The following is an 18,135-nucleotide window of genomic DNA, read 5'->3' on the forward strand; positions in this document are numbered from 1 at the left end:
AATCTAACAGAGCTGTTTGTGTGTGCCGTTTCTGGGTTTCATCATGCATGAGAGAAAACCACGGTTTACCAATATTTGGCAGAAGAGGACGTTTAAGGGTAAAATCTGCTAATTTTTCTGCTTCTTTCCTACCCTCCATTATTATCAATCTCTGCAGTAAAATGAAACTGAACAAATTGTTATCAGACCTGAGGAAGTACAGTAAATTTGACTCGAGGTGCAGCTGCTACTAGCAGCAGGATGGAAGCAGCGACATCAGCTCATCTATAGGCGGAAGTGCAAGTTAAAGGCCTTAAAATAAATCATTCATGAATATGCACCATCCCATTTAAGTTAGTTCAATTCAATTAAAAACAAAACTAAAATCAACCATCAGTCATTTTCCTTCCACTTCACTTATCCACTAGGATCTCTTGGTCTGTCACCTAAAAACTACCTTGAGGTTTCTGGGAAAATTGTAAAAAAAAAAAAAAAAAAACATCTTCAAAGGGTGAAAATAGTTTTATGAATAACACTTGTCATTGTATAAAGAGTTCCTCTTAGTCCGGTTCTCCAAGCTTTGCTTAGAAACAGCTCCTCTGTACTACATTAAGTCAAAGAGTATTTATTTAAGTGGAGATTTTAAACCAAATCTACTGAGAGAGATTGAGAGGAGCAGAGCGCTCTAGAAAATGACTGAAGTGAATCGTTATCTTGTTAAGAATTTTCTTTTGGAAAAATTACCATCGAGAGCAGAAGTGGGCAATTCTGGTCCTTGAGGGCCGGTGTCTCTTAGTCGTCTCCCTGGTCCAACACAAGGGCCAGGTAATCCAACAGCTGAATCACCTCCTAAGTGCAGTAAGGTTCTCCTCATTATTTGACTCAAGTGTGTTGAAGTAGAGATACATCTAAAAGTTGCAGGAGACCGGCCCTCGCGGCCTGGAGTTGCCCACCCCTGATCTACAGTGTGGGAGTTAGTTCTTTAGGATGGGGTGAGGGCGCTACAGTCAAAATGCAGATGCTTGGCTGAATGAACAGATTGATTTGCAGTTCTTCTAATCAGTTCTGGCCTGCCTGAAATAGGTCACAGCACCAAAATACAAGCAACTCTTCGTCTCCCCACCAGCAGCACCGACAGAGTGAAGAAGGTGGAAAAGAAGGGTTTGAAAACTCTGCAAAGCCAAATTGTATCCCTGGAAAAACATTCAGCCACAGCCCGTGAGTGTGTTTGAGCTCCCAATTCTCCAAGGATATAAACCTGTGAAGCATCATCGACGCTGCCATAAACTCCACCGGGCCTCTAGCGCGTCGCTTCTGTAATGCGCCTCTTTGAGCAAGTCAGAATCTGATCGCAGATCCAGCTGTAATGGCAAACGCACGCTCACTTTCAGTCTCGCCCCCTCCGCCTCCACCCGCTCCGCTTCGCAGTCCATCAAAGGCTCGCTTTGTGACAGCTTTATATCCCAAATAGGGCTGCGGGAGCAGTGTGTTAGCGATTGTTTAAACCTGCCACGAGCCCAGAGGAAACCTGCTGGGCTGCAGCTCATTTCCAAATAAAGCAGGGATGGGTTATCTTGGCCTGCAGCCACAGCAACCATGAAAGCTCTGAGAAAAATGACATTTACGCACCAATTAGAGGAAAGTCTGATCGAGAAAAAAAAAGAATCCTGCAGGTGCATCTAAAAGGCCATCTGACAGTGTGGCAGCTGTAATTGTGATACATCGTAGTTAAGCAGAAAAGCAGTGGTTAGAACACAGCGTTGTTTCCTCACAGCCCGATCAAATGTTGTAAACACTGTGGCGGTGGCGGCGCTCTTTGTGAGAACCGTCTCCAGGCCGTTCCACAGCTTGCACCAGAGGACCAGCGGCGACGAATCAAGTGAGCCGTCAGTCAGCTGCAGGACTGGAAGAGATGAGAACCCAACAACAAAGCAAGGAGGGAGCGGCGCTCGTCAGAGCTCAGTGGGGTAGAGGGCGGTCGATAATAGCTTCAGGCACGCAGCGGAGTGCATACAAAGATGCACAATGCAAAATGTGTCCTCGTTTTTGCTTCGTCTTGTCGTGGGTAACAAGCTGCACAGAGACGTTCTGGTTGCCTGGAGGGAGCAACAACAGAGATGGATGGATTTCCACTAGGGAGTCAGGGTTGGGTGATGCGTACTCACAAGTTGGTGTGACTCACATCATGTCTGGTCTACACGGCGGTTGCTTTTGCAATAACGAACAGTGGCTGCCACTGCAGCACATCATTACATTACTGAGGGCGCCTCCTGTCATGAAGCGTGTTTCTAGCTGGACGGGAAGCAGCCAAAGGAAAGGGGTGACCGGGCTCAGCTGGCACAAGCACAAAAAGTGGGACATGACCCCCTGTTGTACAGCGCCACTGAGTCCTTATGCATTTTGCCACATTACAAACGTGAACTTTTCTGGAAAGTTTCTGGAAAAGGCCGACACAAAGCAGCGCATAATCGTGAAGTAGGATTCTTGATTCTCAAACTTTGCAACGACAAATCTGAAAAGTGCATCATGTATTTGTATTTGACTATTTATTTGGACTTTGAATTCAGGTCAAGTCACACAAGGGATGAGTTTGAAATAAAATACTTTTTTTTAAAAAAATCTCCTGTCTTTTGTCATTTCTTTTTAAGAAGAACGGAATATAAATAAAAATCGGAAATCGTATTTGCTATGATGCAAGCAGAGATTTTATTTTTAAGCCATATCACCATATCACATGTAGTTTTTCACCAAAGTTTTAAATCCAGACCAAAAAGTTAAATTTTGTGAGACCAGTGCACTCTATTCCAATGTTTGCTATGTTCCCTAATTGGCTGGTTACAAATAGCAACCTTTACTTTTTTTTGGCTTTTTTTCCTCTCAACAATGGTTTTCTTCTTGACCACATTTGTGGACTGTATGGCTAATGGTTCAAAAAGTTAGAAGAGGTATAAATAATGTTTGCACATCAATGAATATCTATTCCTAATCAGACCTTCAGGATGGAATGAATATCCTTCATACCTAGATGTTTTTTTTTTATATATGATTTTTTCTACATTTTTTACCTCCCACACACTGCCCTCCTTTTTTAAAAAAGTTAAGAAGCAGCATGAATATCGACCCTGGCTGCTCTTACAGAGCACTGAACCCATGAGAGATGACATGACGGTCGGCTGAGCGTCAAGCTGCTGCTTAGTCAGCTGCCCTAACGGAGCTGTCTGTCCACACCAGCAGTCTGTGATCATGAGCGTGCTTAAGTTTGGGCTCGTGTGTGTCTGACCATGTGTGTGTGTGTGTACTGTACACCATATGCTTCAAAGCCCTGTAGCATTTTGATTTTCAAGTCAAGCAGATGGACAAACCCAAACGGAGATACTGTGTTGGGGCCTTTGGCTCCTGCTCTGGCGGTGTGTGTTCGATGCGTCTTAAGCCCAGAGAAATTATCACACAGTGCAGGCTGGTGTGCAGCAGCGTCGGCCTTAGTCACTGCAGACTCACGGGTTTCTGTTAGCTTCAAAGAAGAAGCGCAGTTTTTTTTATATAATAAAAAGGAACCTCAGCTTTTGCTACGAAAAGAGCCAAAAAATGTGTGACAAAGTTCAAGGTTTCTTTTTTGAGATCAAGTATTTCAAGATACAAGAATCCTCATTTTATGGTTTCTGTTATAATGGCTGCACGACGTCCATTTTCTTACAGTTTCACCGATTTACATGTGCTTTGCTAAACCGACTTTTAAGACTTAATTTACAATTTTATTGGAAAGAAATAAGAAAAATGTGACAAGCTTCAGTCTAATTTATGACAATAATTTGACATGTAGAGACAAAAGAAATGGGAAACTTTTCTCCAATCAGTGAATGCTCCTTTGCCAAAACAACACTCTTTAATGTGAATGTTGTTACTGAAGGAATACAACATCCTACAGTGATCTGCTAAAGGATGTTTTCACACCTGAGATAAAAACCCGGGGTAAAATGCATCTGCCTGCTGACCAGTTACATCACATTTAAGTACGAGCAACATGTGTTGCACAGGAAAATTAAAAGTTTATTGGAGAAAAACTAGAAGTCCCTTTTCGGAAATGAACCCACATGCAAAAAATGACAATGAGAAAGCATATGCATTTTAGAAATGTTGTACAAGATCTTTTTAAAGAAGAGTACATTAAAATAAATAAAACGATCAATAAATTGGCTGTTGATGCTGCTTGTATTGTCTTAGCACCAGTTTATATCCAGTTGTAAAAAAAGTGTGTGTGCTTAAGCAAGAGTTGGAGTCATGACCTTTGATTTTTATTTTGTGGATCAGAAGCTGGAAGGTTTAGAAACCACTAATCTAGAAGATAGGTTGTCATCTTATTTGGCCATAAGCTGAATGTTAAAACGTTTGTAAGAATTTCTTCACAACAAGGCGTGCTGTGGTGGCGCAGGGTGTTAGCACGCCCCACGTTTGGAGGCCTTAGTCCTCGACGCGGACGTCGTGGGTTCGACTCCCGGTCCCGACGACCTTTGCCGCATGTCTTCCCCCCTCTCCTCACCCTCCTTCCTGTCTGCCTACTGTACAAAAAATACGAGCCACTAGCGCCGCAAAAACTCTTCGGAGAAAAAAAAAGGAAAGAAAAGAATTTCTTGCTTATTTAGCTGCAAAAGAGGAACCAAAGCTAAAAAAAAAAAAAACAACCTCTCTTGTACCTCGGTGTATTGCATAGCATCATGTTCATGCTGCAGTATCGGATGGGTGATGGTAGCACTCTGGCATCAGATTGCTTCATATAAGCTCGGCCTCAGTGACAGACATGAGTTCACACCATTCATAAAACAATGCTAAATACTACAGTGATAACTCAGGATACTATAAAACCCAAAATGCAAGCAAATCTGTATCATAGGAATAAACTTAAAAACAAGAAAATGCCTTGATGCAGAAATTAGATGCGACTTCCAGTTTGATGCCGAGTGTAACACAAAAGAAGAAAAGCTTTTGATGTTTCCGTCGGTCTGCAAACAACAATACAAACTAAATTTAGACCCATCCGAGTATCTGGGTTACTCCAGATCTCCTCTGGTAAAGAACTCCCCTCCTCACTCCCGCAACTTGAGTAACATTTCTAAAGCTGAAGCTGCTGTGCTGACAAGCCTCTTAGCTCACAATGTCACTAAAGTGGCATCAGAGAGAGAAAGAGAGCGATACGAGGCTACTGTATTCGCAGGCGCATATAAAATGCAAGCAATAAAAAGGAGCAGATCATCAAAGTCAATAAAATAAAGTTAACTTCAGGGGGGCTCGTTGACATTCATGTCTTGTCGGTGCAGGCCCGGAGCGGTGAAGCAAGAAGCAGCGCTTGGCGGTGCTGATAACTGAGGAGAAGAAGAGGGCGGAGGAGGGGGGGTCAATGAAAGTTTGCCTGAGAGCGAGCCTCGGATTCTGAGAAGCAAAAACCGGCAAGGACGATACGAAATGCAGATAAACGCACACCTGGCGTACTAAAACAAAGCTTTTCTTGCACCCTTTTCAATCCGCCTGCATCCGATTCTCACAATAAAGGCTTATCTCTCCTTTGGACTGTCGATAGATCGCAGGGCTTCGGTTTTCTGCGCGGCATAACCACAGGAATGGTGGGGAGTGGGAAAAGAGAGGGTGGGGCATTATAGCGTTAAAGGCGGATACATTTTGGCTGAGATCCATTCTCTCCCGAAACCCTGCCTGTAGGATCTGCTCTGCTCTGCAGAAAATAAAAAATAAAGAGTAAAAAAACTGAGGCTGGGAAAAGAGCTTTCAGGGTTAGAATCTCAACTTCCATTAGAGAGCTGCTGGGAGGATATGGGAAGTCGGAAGACAAAGTGATGGAAAGTGGGGGAACAGGCTTTGGGCAGACCTGGTGGCAGGTTTCTAGGTGGTGCTGGCTCAGCTCTTAAGACGCAGGGATACAGGTTTAAAAATAGGAGCAGGTTGTGCTGATGGATCTCCATGGTGCCTCATCACCGTGGATGAAATCACTCCACGGTGGATGTGCTTTCATCAAACTCTCCAAACCAGATAAAAAACACAAAACTAAACAAAAATACCCCAACAGACCCCACTACGGCTTTGATATTATCCGCAATGATAGACAACTTGAGTACGCTTCTGTGTTTGTGTGCCACATTTCTGCCTAGCTCCTAAACCGATGACAGAATTTACAGCCCTGTGACATGATAATTACACTGGGTTGTGTAACACATATTTTTGAAGCAGCTACTTTAAGGAGAGCCCCATACCAGCTGTAAACCGAGAAGATGCCCATAAATACTGACTGGATATAGACTAGCCAACAATCCTGCTTCACTGTCACTCCCACCATTGACAAGATATCCACCAGGGGAATAAGTTTTAGCTCACTAAAAACCTGAGCTTTTCTTTACAATTTCTAAACCAAAACACTTCCTCTGGCTTGAAGGAGAATGTCATGTTTCTAAAGTGAGGTTCTGTTAGAAGGTTCAAGTGTTCAAGCATCTTTACTTGATGCTAGAAAAGGTGTTAGCTAAGGCTAACATCTAGCTCGATAAGGTGGAGGCTAAGGCTAACATCTAGCTCGATAAGGTGGAGGCTAAGACTAACATCTAGCTCGATAAGGTGTAGGCTAAGGCTAACATCTAGCTCGATAAGGTGGAGGCTAAGGCTAACATCTAGCTCGATAAGGTGGAGGCTAAGGCTAAATCTAGCTCGATAAGGTGGTGGCTAAGACTAGCATCTAGCTTGATAAAGTGGAGGCTAAGACTAACATCTAGCTTGATAAGGTGGTGGCTAAGACTAGCATCTAGCTTGATAAGGTGGAGGCTAAGGCTAAATCTAGCTCGATAAGGTGGAGGCTAAGGCTAACAGCTAGCTCGATAAGGTGGAGACTAAGGCTAACAGCTAGCTCGATAAGGTGGAGGCTAAGGCTAACAGCTAGCTCAATAAGGTGGAGGCTAAGACTAACATCTAGCTTGATAAGGTGGAGGCTAAGGCTAACACCTAGCTTGATAATGTGGAGGCTAAGGCTAAATCTAGCTCGATAAGGTGGAGGCTAAGACTAGCATCTAGCTTGATAAAGTGGAGGCTAAGACTAACATCTAGCTTGATAAGGTGGAGGCTAAGGCTAACAGCTAGCTCGATAAGGTGGAGGCTATAGCTAACAGCTAGCTCAATAAGGTGGAGGCTAAGACTAACAGCTAGCTCGATAAGGTGGAGGCTAAGGCTAACATCTAGCTCGATAAGGTGGAGGCTAAGACTAACATCTAGCTCGATAAGGTGTAGGCTAAGGCTAACATCTAGCTCGATAAGGTGGAGGCTAAGGCTAACATCTAGCTCGATAAGGTGGAGGCTAAGGCTAAATCTAGCTCGATAAGGTGGTGGCTAAGACTAGCATCTAGCTTGATAAAGTGGAGGCTAAGACTAACATCTAGCTTGATAAGGTGGTGGCTAAGACTAGCATCTAGCTTGATAAGGTGGAGGCTAAGGCTAAATCTAGCTCGATAAGGTGGAGGCTAAGGCTAACAGCTAGCTCGATAAGGTGGAGGCTAATGCTAACATCTAGCTTGATAAGGTGGAGGCTAAGACTAACATCTAGCTTGATAATGTGGAGGCTAAGGCTAAATCTAGCTCGATAAGGTGGAGGCTAAGACTAGCATCTAGCTTGATAAAGTGGAGGCTAAGACTAACATCTAGCTTGATAAGGTGGAGGCTAAGGCTAACAGCTAGCTCGATAAGGTGGAGGCTAAGGCTAACAGCTAGCTCAATAAGGTGGAGGCTAAGACTAACAGCTAGCTCGATAAGGTGGAGACTAAGGCTAAATCTAGCTCGATAAGGTGGAGGCTAAGGCTAAATCTAGCTCGATAAAGTGGAGGCTAAGACTAGCATCTAGCTTGATAAAGTGGAGGCTAAGACTAACATCTAGCTTGATAAGGTGGAGGCTAAGGCTAACAGCTAGCTCGATAAGGTGGAGGCTAAGGCTAACAGCTAGCTCAATAAGGTGGAGGCTAAGGCTAACAGCTAGCTCGATAAGGTGGAGGCTAAGGCTAACAGCTAGCTCGATAAGGTGGAGGCTAAGGCTAACAGCTAGCTCAATAAGGTGGAGGCTAAGGCTAACAGCTAGCTCGATAAGGTGGAGGCTAAGGCTAACAGCTAGCTCGATAAGGTGGAGGCTAAGGCTAATGGGCAGCTTGACCAAAACCAGACTAATAAAGACAGTGAAGATATTTTTAGTCTTTTTATTTTAATTTTTAAAAAATCATCCACCACACAAATGGAAATTATATTTATGTAATATTATACTATATTATCGGATATTAATCTTATACACTTTCACGAGAGTCTTTATTTTTCTTAATTTAGATGTTTTTTAATTTAGTGATGGGCCATTTTGGGGTTTTATCAGATCTTGCAATTGTCTGGAAAAGATCCCAGTTGACTGCTAAAGTCTGCCCACTCCTCTTTAACCAACGTAGTGAGGACTGAAAAAACAGAAAAAAACAAAACTATCGCTTTCACAACGTCTTTTGTGAAAGCGTTGATGATTATTGTCCACCAATACAGCTTTGAACCAGACAGATGTGATATATTTTGATTTGAGTTGTTTTAAATTGTTAAAATAAGCTCATGTGGGTCACCGTTGGGCAAGCTGTTAGTCAGAATTTATTCCCCCTTTATACAAACTCCCTGAAACGTGCGATCAGACTAACTGTCAGATGAAAAAGTAAACTGGTGTAAAAAGAAAAAAAAAAAAAAAATCTAATAGAACCTTTCTGATTTTTTTCCACAGCCCAACTTATTTTTATCAGATGGTTACTCAGACCACAAATGTGTTTCACAAAGAAAAAAATCGTTGGTAAAACCCAATATTCTACCTCCATTTCCTGTTCAGATCATCAGCTTCTCTGTAAGTTGCTGTCCAAGCAAGTGACAATGATTTAATGGTTCATAAGTTCATATTTATATATAAAAAGTAAAAGCTATTGATTTTCTTTTAGATCAGAGTCATTTTAAAATGGTAGAAGACCACTTCAGCTTCTCTCAGACTAGCTATTAGCTTCAACTAATTTGTTTTTATGCCAAAGCCATTGGAGTTATTGACTCCAGGTAAGACATTTAATGTCAATCTTTCAACAGAGCCTCATTTTAAAACTCCTGAACTCTCTTTAACACAACTATCTGTTGTTTAATAGAAACTCCACCTTCAGCTCACAGTGGTTGTGGGGGGACCAGAGCATTTCTTGGACAGCTTTTGCGACACCATCCATCATTTTGACTTCACAAACGCATTCGGGTGTTTTTTTAGCACATGAACTCGAGTCCTGAAATGCATTTCACGGATGTCCTGCTAAACTTATCCTACCAGTCACCAGGGGGCAAAAACTGTTCCAGTGCCGAGCGAACTGTGTGTAGGACGGTTCAGGTTTTCAATTTACATTAATACAGTAGGCCTGCTTTGCAAAGGTATTCGGAAAAAATTGCCATTGTGTCACTTTATAACCACCTACTTCACAGCTGGTTGTAAAATGACAAAGTGATAGTAGGTGGGAGTGTGGGCTGCAAATGTTGTCGGCCTGAGTTACTATATAAAAAATTTAACAGAACTTTCTGGCCTACATGCAAAATCCTACATGTGGCCTAATCAAAAAATTATATATATATATATATATATACACACACACACACACAAAAACGCCTTCCCCTTATGGTGGCATCATGACTGGGGGATCATTTTCTTCAGTTTGGACAGGGAAGCAGTTCAGCGTTGATGGGAAGATGGCTGGGGCTAAAAAAAAGGTCAAGTGCAAAACGAAACATGCACAAATTGATTCAGAGGGACTAAATTAAAACCCTCCTCACACTTTTAGATGTAACCTCTCTCCTGTCTCCTGCCCCCAAAATACATGGAAGTGTGTCTTTGTAACCAGACAAAATGTGAAAATAAGTTTAAATGGTTTGAACTTTCACAAGGTATTGCATACGTGGTAGGAATGTAAATGAAAAGGAAACAGTGAGTCTTATTTGAGAAATATGTTTTTGTCGAAGATAAGTGACAGCAAAAAGGGGAAGAGAGATGGATGACGGAGAATTCCGCTGAGCCTCCCCGTCACCGCAAGCTGTCCCCTCAGGGTTTGCGTTTAAAGCTGCAACAAAGTGTACGACTTACTGAGCTCGCCTGGGTTCATCTGTCTGCCCACGACAACATTTTCAGCAGAAATCAACGTTATCCAACCAGCAGCACGGATTTCTATCACGACAACCACCAGGACTCATCGGGTTACTCTCCTATTAGAATGATTATATCACATGCTGGTCTGAGGATAAATAAGTTGAGGAAACCCAACACCAGACTAACATATTAACTTTCCACAGCACCACCACCGACGCAGCACGGTCACTAGTATCCCCCACAAACCTCTCAGCTTATTAACACGGTATAGTTAATTATCAGAAACATGGTATCCATCCACGCGTTCTGCTTTCTCCTGGCTGCCTGCGCTGCTTTAATTTAACCCAGCAGGACCAGTGAATGCGACAACAACCTCATTAGCAGACTTCCTGAGGGTTAAAAAAAAAAAAAAAAAGCCCCAATATTCTCAGCATTGTGCCCGTTTGCCCACGTAGGCGCACGCGCCGCGTTAATGTTGCCTTCTCGCCGAAAGAACTTACCTAAATCATCCATGTTGGACGCCGGAAATGGTTCCAGCGATGAGTACCGGACCGGTCCCTCTCTCTGACGGACACAGCTGGACTACAAAGGTGCCGACTCGGCTCCGACAGGACGCAGAAATCTCCCCCGGATGAAAATTTCTCCAGCTAGACGCAGTGAAGTTTTCAAGTCCTCTTGCTCCTCCTCCTCCTTCTGCTGCTGCTGCTCGACGAGCCTCCAACAGACTCAAAAACACACACACACACCCGCACACACACACACAACCGGCTGCACCCCCCTCCACACACACCGCAGGAGTCCTCTACAGTCCACATCCAGCCCCCCTGCTGCTCCCGCAGACACCACGCAGAGGGGACAGCGGCATCTAGGGGCGCAGAGAGGTACTCGGCTCAAGAGTGAGGTATGCGGTGCTTGTCATTCATCATTCATGGGGGTTTCACATCTTATCACGTTTTAATCACAAACGTCGGTATATTTTAACGATATTTTATGTGATAAACTCACCATAGCGCCTAATTATGAGGTGAAAGGCAGCGGATACTGGGTTTAGCTGTATTAACCCCCTTTTATTCTAGTGTAATGAAATACTTTATAATCAGAAGTTTGTAAAGCCACCTTTTGGTGCAAATATAGCTGAAAGTCATTTGAGTTTTTCAAACACACTATTTTTCCTCAAGATCCTCCACAGAATAATTCAGGCTCAGTCAGGCTGGTTGAAGAGCATTATGTAAAACATCAGCTGTTAAATTTTGCAACACACTCTCTGTTTGAATTTGGTCTGGACTTTGACTGGACCATTTCAACACCCTACTATTGCTGTACTGACATTGGTAGCTAGCTAAGCATCTTCCCATGAACATTTTCCCAGTTTTTCTTTCCTCACAGAAGAAAATCATTTCCTTGTTTGTTTCACGGCAAGGTGATTCATGTAGTGCTAGTTTTGCCCACATAGTATTTTCCATGTGGTCCATAAAGTTACATTTTTATCTCACCTGATCAGAGCACATTTACTTTTACACATTTGCTGCATCTTTAATCAAAAGTTGACATTTCTAAGTCGTTGAGTTAGAGATATGAACAGAAATGTCCCTTGAGGTTTTTTATTGTGGGAGAGCAAGAGGTTCAATCTCCAACCGTAATCTTCCTTTTCTGCACTTTCCTTTTGAGAAGTTTCTAAATGAGCAAATATATAACTTGTGCAGGTATAATTTAATGCATTTTCAACTAAAATGAGAAAGAAATTACGACTATTTGAAATAAGGTATGTGCGGGGAATATGAGAGGCTTGGAGGTGCAGAACAGATTCAGAGAGTCAACTATTAATGATGTTCTGAGAGAACAAACTCCATAAGCTACTCCTGCATAAAAGGTAACCTAGATTTTGAACGTGTGCTTCTCGAAGTAAGCTGAAAACCCCCACCCAACTTTTTAAATAGTTGGTGAAACCCAATAATTCATGATCTATTTCTTCTAATGAGAAGATGTGCTTAAGGAAGGAAACTCAGCATAACCTTCAATTACTTCTTCTTAAAGCAATGAATCCGGGTCTTCCCCCAGCCTATGCTCAAGGGGATGTAGAGGCGGCAGCTAAAGGTTACAGAGAATACTCTGTGCAGTGTAGCTTTCTGACATAATTCTAGGCAAAAAGTAGAAATGTGTGTTTTTTCTTTTTTGCACATTCAAATGTGTAAGTAAATAAATACTGTTTCTGTTTTGACAGTTTCTTCTGTGCTGGTAAAGGCCTGTACATCGAACAAAACACCAGTTGAATGAATGGTTGTGAAGTCAACAAGTTATATTTAGATTTTTGAAAAGATCACATCTCTAAATTTAGACATAGATTGAAACCACAACCCGAAAGTGGTCATGTGCATGAGTGTCCTGTTTAATACTGTGTACACAGCATTTATTGTAACAGAACTCATAAAAGTCTCCATCAGAATCATTAAGCTAGAAGCAATCCAAGAGAAGAGAGAACAGCAGGACTTTTGCTCTTCCACAGGAGTAATGCACTACTGCATGTAGCCACAAGATGGCAGTGCAGTAGTTGTAAAATAATCACGCCGTGATTTACCGGGTGCTTTATGCTTGGAAACATATATCTGATTAAAATAAGAAAGAATGGAAACAACCTTCTTTGCAAGAAGGAGCAAAGCAATGCTGGACGTACTTTCAAATTCAGCCTCACTGAATCATTTATTTGAACTAATTACTAACTAGAGTCTCAACCAAAACCACCACAAGCAAAGGTTCCTCGTTCACAGCAGTTGGAATGTGGTAAAAATGTTTTCTGGCTAACTCCAACAAGCTGCCATTAAATAGACTCGCTCTGCACAAAGAGAAGCTTCTAACAACAAACCCATCCATTATCTCTCACGGATGAACTCTAAATCCACTTAGGGACTGCATTAGAAGTCAATACGAACCTCTAGTTGCACCATCAGCACAGTAAATAATGGTTATTCTGAGAAGCGGTTGTTGTAGTATTGTATATTTAATTAATGTAGACAGTTACGTTCACAGGTTTAATATGGCTACAAGTTATTTGATACATTTAATTAGATATTGAAGTATTTTGATGTTCTCCGTTTTATGTTCCCACTTGTTTGTGTCATATCATTTCAACCACCTGTAAATGTGGTTTGTTTATTGATATTCTCCTAAGGCATGAGGGGATTTTTGACCACATTATTATAAATATACAGATGACAACAAATTTTAATGTTATGTGTTCAGTTCTAACCTCACTTTTACTGCTTCTATATCTGTCCACCACCGCGCCGTGGTGAGAGGTTTACCACTGATCAGTCGCAGCCTTTCTGTGTGGGTTTGCTAATTTTTTACCTCAGTACTTTGGTTTTCTCCCACAGAAGCATGTGCTTGTAACTGGATGTCGGAGTTATACCTAACTTGGCCAGTTTAACACACATTGTGTGCTTTGATCCAAGCGTCCATCACAGCGCTGGTTGTTTGTTTACTAGTGTTGTTCTGCAGGAACCTTTGTCAAAGTCTTCTGCATCATGTATTTTGCTACTTGCCTGTGAAATAATGAGCAGACTCTATTTGTGAAACATTTTGTGACTTATCTGAGAAAGGTATAAGTAACATTTACTTACTTTGGTAAAAGGTTTCTTTAGAGTCTTTTTCTTCCAGTAAGTAAATTGAAAATGCATCATGTAACATTTTATTCCAAGATTTTTTTGTGCGTTTACTTCGGAGCCATGTCCATTGTGTTTCTGTGTATTAGTTAGGACCTGCCGTCAGCCACCATTTAATCAGCATAAGTTATTTGTGCTTCCTGTTTTGGATTTGTCCTGCTGTTCAGTCTGAAAATATATAGGAATTGCATTTCCAACATAGAGTGAATCCTAAGGAGCGTTATTTACTAGCGTGCAGTAATCCGTGAAGAGTTTTGAATTATTAATAAAAAAACAGACGTTTCTTATCTTGCCAGAAACCCAGACACTCATATCAAGTCCAGTTCCATGTGACTTTACACAAAGCAGACCTGATTAAGCCTCAGAGCCACCGCCCAAGGCGTCCATGCTTTAATCTGAATATAAAAATGTTTTTTTTCTCTCTCCCTTTCTCTGCAGAATGTCAAATGTTTAAACACAAATGATCTAAACCCTCATCCATCGCCAAAAGAGCGTGGTGCCTGAGGCTCCTTCACCATCAACTTCAGCTGGAACAGCCAGAGATTTCACAACAATGCACTACAGCAGTAGGTCTGACAAGTCAGACAGATGAAGACGGTGTCATCTCATCCATTCGTGAGCTTAGAGTCGTCACAGCAGCTCAACTCCAAAATAACAACAGGCCTTTGTGTGAGTAAAGTCTTGTGTCTCAGCAGTCACATATTCCACTATGCAGTACATTTCCACACTGTACGTCTCTAATTTCAAGTGTGGTCTCTGGATTCAGCTCTCTGGGACTTAAGGTGAACAGAAAAGCTGCTATTCCCAAGTTCACCTCTAAATCTGTCACTAACAGGAGCTTCTGGTGTAGTCATTTATGAAGCACAGGTGTTACAAACACAGACTGGTAGCTGTGTTTACATATGTTTATTTTTCACATGCATACACTTCATTTAGTGCTTTGCAAAAGTATGCACACCCCTTAAACTTGTCCCCAAGTTACAACAAACATCAATCATTTTTAGTAATTAGTGCCATTCTCTTCCCAGCTCAGGAAAAGCATCTCTACTGCATGATGCTGCCACTACCATTCGCCACAGTGGGGGTGGTATGTTCAGGCTAACTCATTAGGAGGCTTCTGGAGGAAGCTGTTTGCTCTCAGGGGTATCAAAGTAAAGGGTGAAATGCATGACACACTTTTCAGATTTTTATTTGGAAAAAAACAAACTTTGAAAATAATTTTCTTCCTGTTAGCACTATTATGCACGATTGTGTTGGTATGCCAATAAAACTGACGTTTGAAGTGGGAACATGGCAAACAGTGGAACAGATCAAGGGATGCGAATAAGTTTGAAGGCACTGTAAAACAGACAATAGTAGCTTTTGGTCTACAAAATTAGGATAAAAATATGATAATTAGTCTCAAAAATATATACCGGAAATAAAACGGAACAAAAATATTGTATTGCAATTAAATTCTTAGCTGTCTGTATTTGTTGTTGTTTTGAGGAAAATATTTTGGAAGCATCGTTTTTTTTTAGTCTGACTGTACAGAAAGAATAAAGCTAAAATAAGCAAAAAGCTTGCAGTTCTCACTTTTAGCCTATAGATTTTCTGAAAAAAAAAAAACATGATGAAAAAGGTTCACTCTTGGTCTTTTTCCTCTCCGTGAGTAATGATGTGCACCAGGTTCTTGTAGTCCAGGTTTCCAGCCACATCAGGGGGGAAGGCGGTAAACATCTGCTCCATCTAACCAACCAAACACACGAGAACGCCTCATCACGCGACATGCATCAAAAGCTGGGATGATTTACCACCATTTCTTGATTTTTGTTTCTTTTTTCATTATTCTGGAAGAAAATGTGCCTGACGTGGACACGTGCGACCGTCATAATGACGTTCATTCTTTTTCAGAGTCACCCACTCGCACCCAGTAATCCGCAATAATGGCGACAATTAGTGTAAAACTCCATAATGTACCTCTTCAGAGGAGAATCGGTCGGCCTGTGTTGTTAGCATCTGTGTCACGCTGGAAAAAAAAAAAAAAAAAAAAGAGTCTTCAGAGCAACACGCATTGTGAACTGGGATGAACAACTGCAGCCAGAGTGTCATTAACAGTGAGAGGAAGCGAACGCAGCGTTGCTTTCAATGAATTTGCAAATTGCAAACTCATGTGGAGTTAGGAGTGAGTCCTCCTGACACTTACTAGTCTTTCTTCAGTATGCCTTTTCCCTCGGGGTCGAAGACTTTAAACGCATTGAGGATGGTCTCCTCTGGATCCGCACCTGGAGTCATTAAAGCAGCCATCAGCACTCCTCAAACACACTTACCTTTAATTATTATTTAGTTGCTCTTTTCACAGTTAGAGAAGTAGGTCAGTGTGTCTGAAATGAGCTTCTATTTCGCTGCTATAAGATTCATGATGTGTCAGCATGAACATCTGTTTCGGCTGAAGTTGGTAAATTTTTTTTTACATATTGCTAATACTGGACTAACATTAATAGCAGATATTAATTTCCATCTTGTTGCTGCTTAGGTGTTCCAGGGTTGGCTATGTTGTGCAGGATTGTGGGGTTTTTAATTGAAGCAGAGAAGCAATGTCAGTGGTGTCGAAAAGGTGGAAAAATAAAAATATCTGCAAATATAACAGCGGATCCTGATGTCAAGGACAGCACTGCTGCTCAAGTTTTCTTCCTACAACTATTAGACTCTTGAATCAAAGCAGCCAATCAGTGAAGCAATTTTGTTTTTGTGTGATGCCAAAAATGTAATTTCTTCATCCATAAAAGATCCTGAAGGAGTAACTTTGCGGTAACGTCTGGTTTGTTTTTCAACATGATGGTCCACTTTGAAGCCTACAGTGTGAACAGTATCAGCTTTATGCATGTGGTATTATTCTGAAGCCTGGATGTGGAGATGCTGACGTCCTCTGCTCTGACTGCAGTTGGCAAAATCTTCAAAAGCAACAGAATACGTTCCTAGATGCGTCACTGGTCCCTCTTTTTTAAAAAGCCGCTTTACTTTTATATCAGAATTATTCAGAATGGAAATGGTTTCCATCTCACTTCTGCAGCACATATTTAACACAGAACGATAACTTGGAGTAGCTTAGCCACTGTTTATGTTCTTACCTTTCAGCTTCTCACCAAACATTGTGAGGAAGACTGTGAAGTTGATGGGACCAGGAGCCTCTTTGAGCATGTCGTCGATCTCTTCCTGTTTCACATTCAGACGTCCTTTGGGAGCAAACACACTACATAATGAGCAGACGGATCGTCGGCACTTAAAGACCAATGTCCCTATGATCCTTGAACATGCATGTCGACATACCAAGAGCAGCGAAGGTGTCCCTCAGATCATTCTTGTCAATAAAGCCATCTCTGTTCTGGTCCATGATTGTGAAGGCCTGAGGTCAGAGCCGGGAGAAAGCTTCATGGCTTTAGTTTTTTTTAAAAAGCGATTGCTTCAAGCCATCTCTGTAACAGTAATGCTTAAACTCTGAATTTAAACACGTTTTCTTTTTTCTGAACTGCATTCACAGATGAAGACTTAAGTATTTATAACTTGTAAGCCCACTTAGGATTGCATGCGGCATCCAGGGCACGCGCAGCCGTTCATCTGCGGCCTAATCGCTGATGACACAGTCTGAATGTTTGGGCACTGCCGACCTTCATACCAACATACCGCGTGCTCCGCTGTTGCCAAGCCCGAGGCATGAAAATAGACAGGTGGGCATACTGAGGCTGTGAACAATAGAAACGGAAAGACAAGGAGGGAAAGTAGCTGGAGCCCTCGGTGTGTGTGAACTGTATTCAGGCTGTGCAGAGATGTTTGGGTTTTAGAGGGAATTGAATCATTCTGAGCAGCACTCACCTCTTTGAATTCCTGGATCTGGGCCTGCTCGAACATGGAGAACACATTGGAGTTGGCTCCCTCCGCCGCCCTCTTCTTAGCTTTCTTGGGGGCCTTTTGGCACGAATAAAGAAAAAGCATAAACTAGATGCTTTTAAATACAGCACCTTAATCAACTAAAAAGTGTCCTTAGAAGATCTCTTTAAGGATATAACAAGCACATTTTACACGCTTCCACTTGATAGCCAGTAAAGATTATGAATGAAAGGACAAAACCTATTCCACAATATAACAGAGTTACTTACCATCAGCTGTCCACTCTGACAGCAGCATCTCCGAAGCCAAGAAAACTCGCCTGTCCTTACAGTAACAAACATGTCACACATGCCGACTTACCATGGCTGAGCAGCTGGGATGTCAGACCGACAATGATGCCAGTGAACAATGGGGGCGATTGTGGGTGGCCTTTTTGTAGTCCCTGAGCCACAGCTCCACTGGATGATATTT

At 42.0% G+C, this 18,135-nt stretch overlaps 2 protein-coding genes across 5 annotated transcripts in view; both read right to left on the bottom strand.

The window, feature by feature from the left end:
- The window catches only part of LOC114135230 (paxillin-like), a 37,093-nt gene extending 26,208 nt beyond the window's left edge, over nt 1-10,885 (bottom strand). For 2 of the 3 annotated variants that reach the window (XM_028002328.1, XM_028002327.1), the window contains exon 1: nt 10,639-10,885. In XM_028002328.1, coding sequence (XP_027858129.1) covers nt 10,639-10,651 — 13 coding nt within the window. In that variant the 5' untranslated portion in view covers nt 10,652-10,885. The remainder of the gene's footprint in view (nt 1-10,638) is intronic. The other variant, XM_028002330.1, reaches the window with a different exon arrangement.
- A 3,802-nt stretch (nt 10,886-14,687) lies between these two features.
- Nucleotides 14,688-18,118, bottom strand: myl2a (myosin, light chain 2a, regulatory, cardiac, slow). 2 transcript variants are annotated; one of them, XM_028002830.1, is made up of 7 exons: nt 18,025-18,118; nt 17,650-17,742; nt 17,107-17,182; nt 16,908-17,012; nt 15,983-16,061; nt 15,757-15,805; nt 14,688-15,525 (listed from the first exon to the last, which is right to left on the bottom strand). In XM_028002830.1, exons 1-7 carry the CDS (start codon nt 18,025-18,027, stop codon nt 15,421-15,423), a joined length of 510 nt encoding a protein of 169 aa, XP_027858631.1. In that variant the 5' UTR covers nt 18,028-18,118; the 3' UTR covers nt 14,688-15,420. The 2 variants fall into 2 exon arrangements, with proteins under 2 accessions (XP_027858631.1, XP_027858630.1); XM_028002829.1 differs by having other exon boundaries at nt 17,934-18,062.
- Nucleotides 18,119-18,135: the final 17 nt, after the last annotated feature.

This window comes from Xiphophorus couchianus, chromosome 20 (assembly GCF_001444195.1).
Source record: "Xiphophorus couchianus chromosome 20, X_couchianus-1.0, whole genome shotgun sequence".
In the NCBI taxonomy this organism is placed as follows: domain Eukaryota; kingdom Metazoa; phylum Chordata; class Actinopteri; order Cyprinodontiformes; family Poeciliidae; genus Xiphophorus; species Xiphophorus couchianus.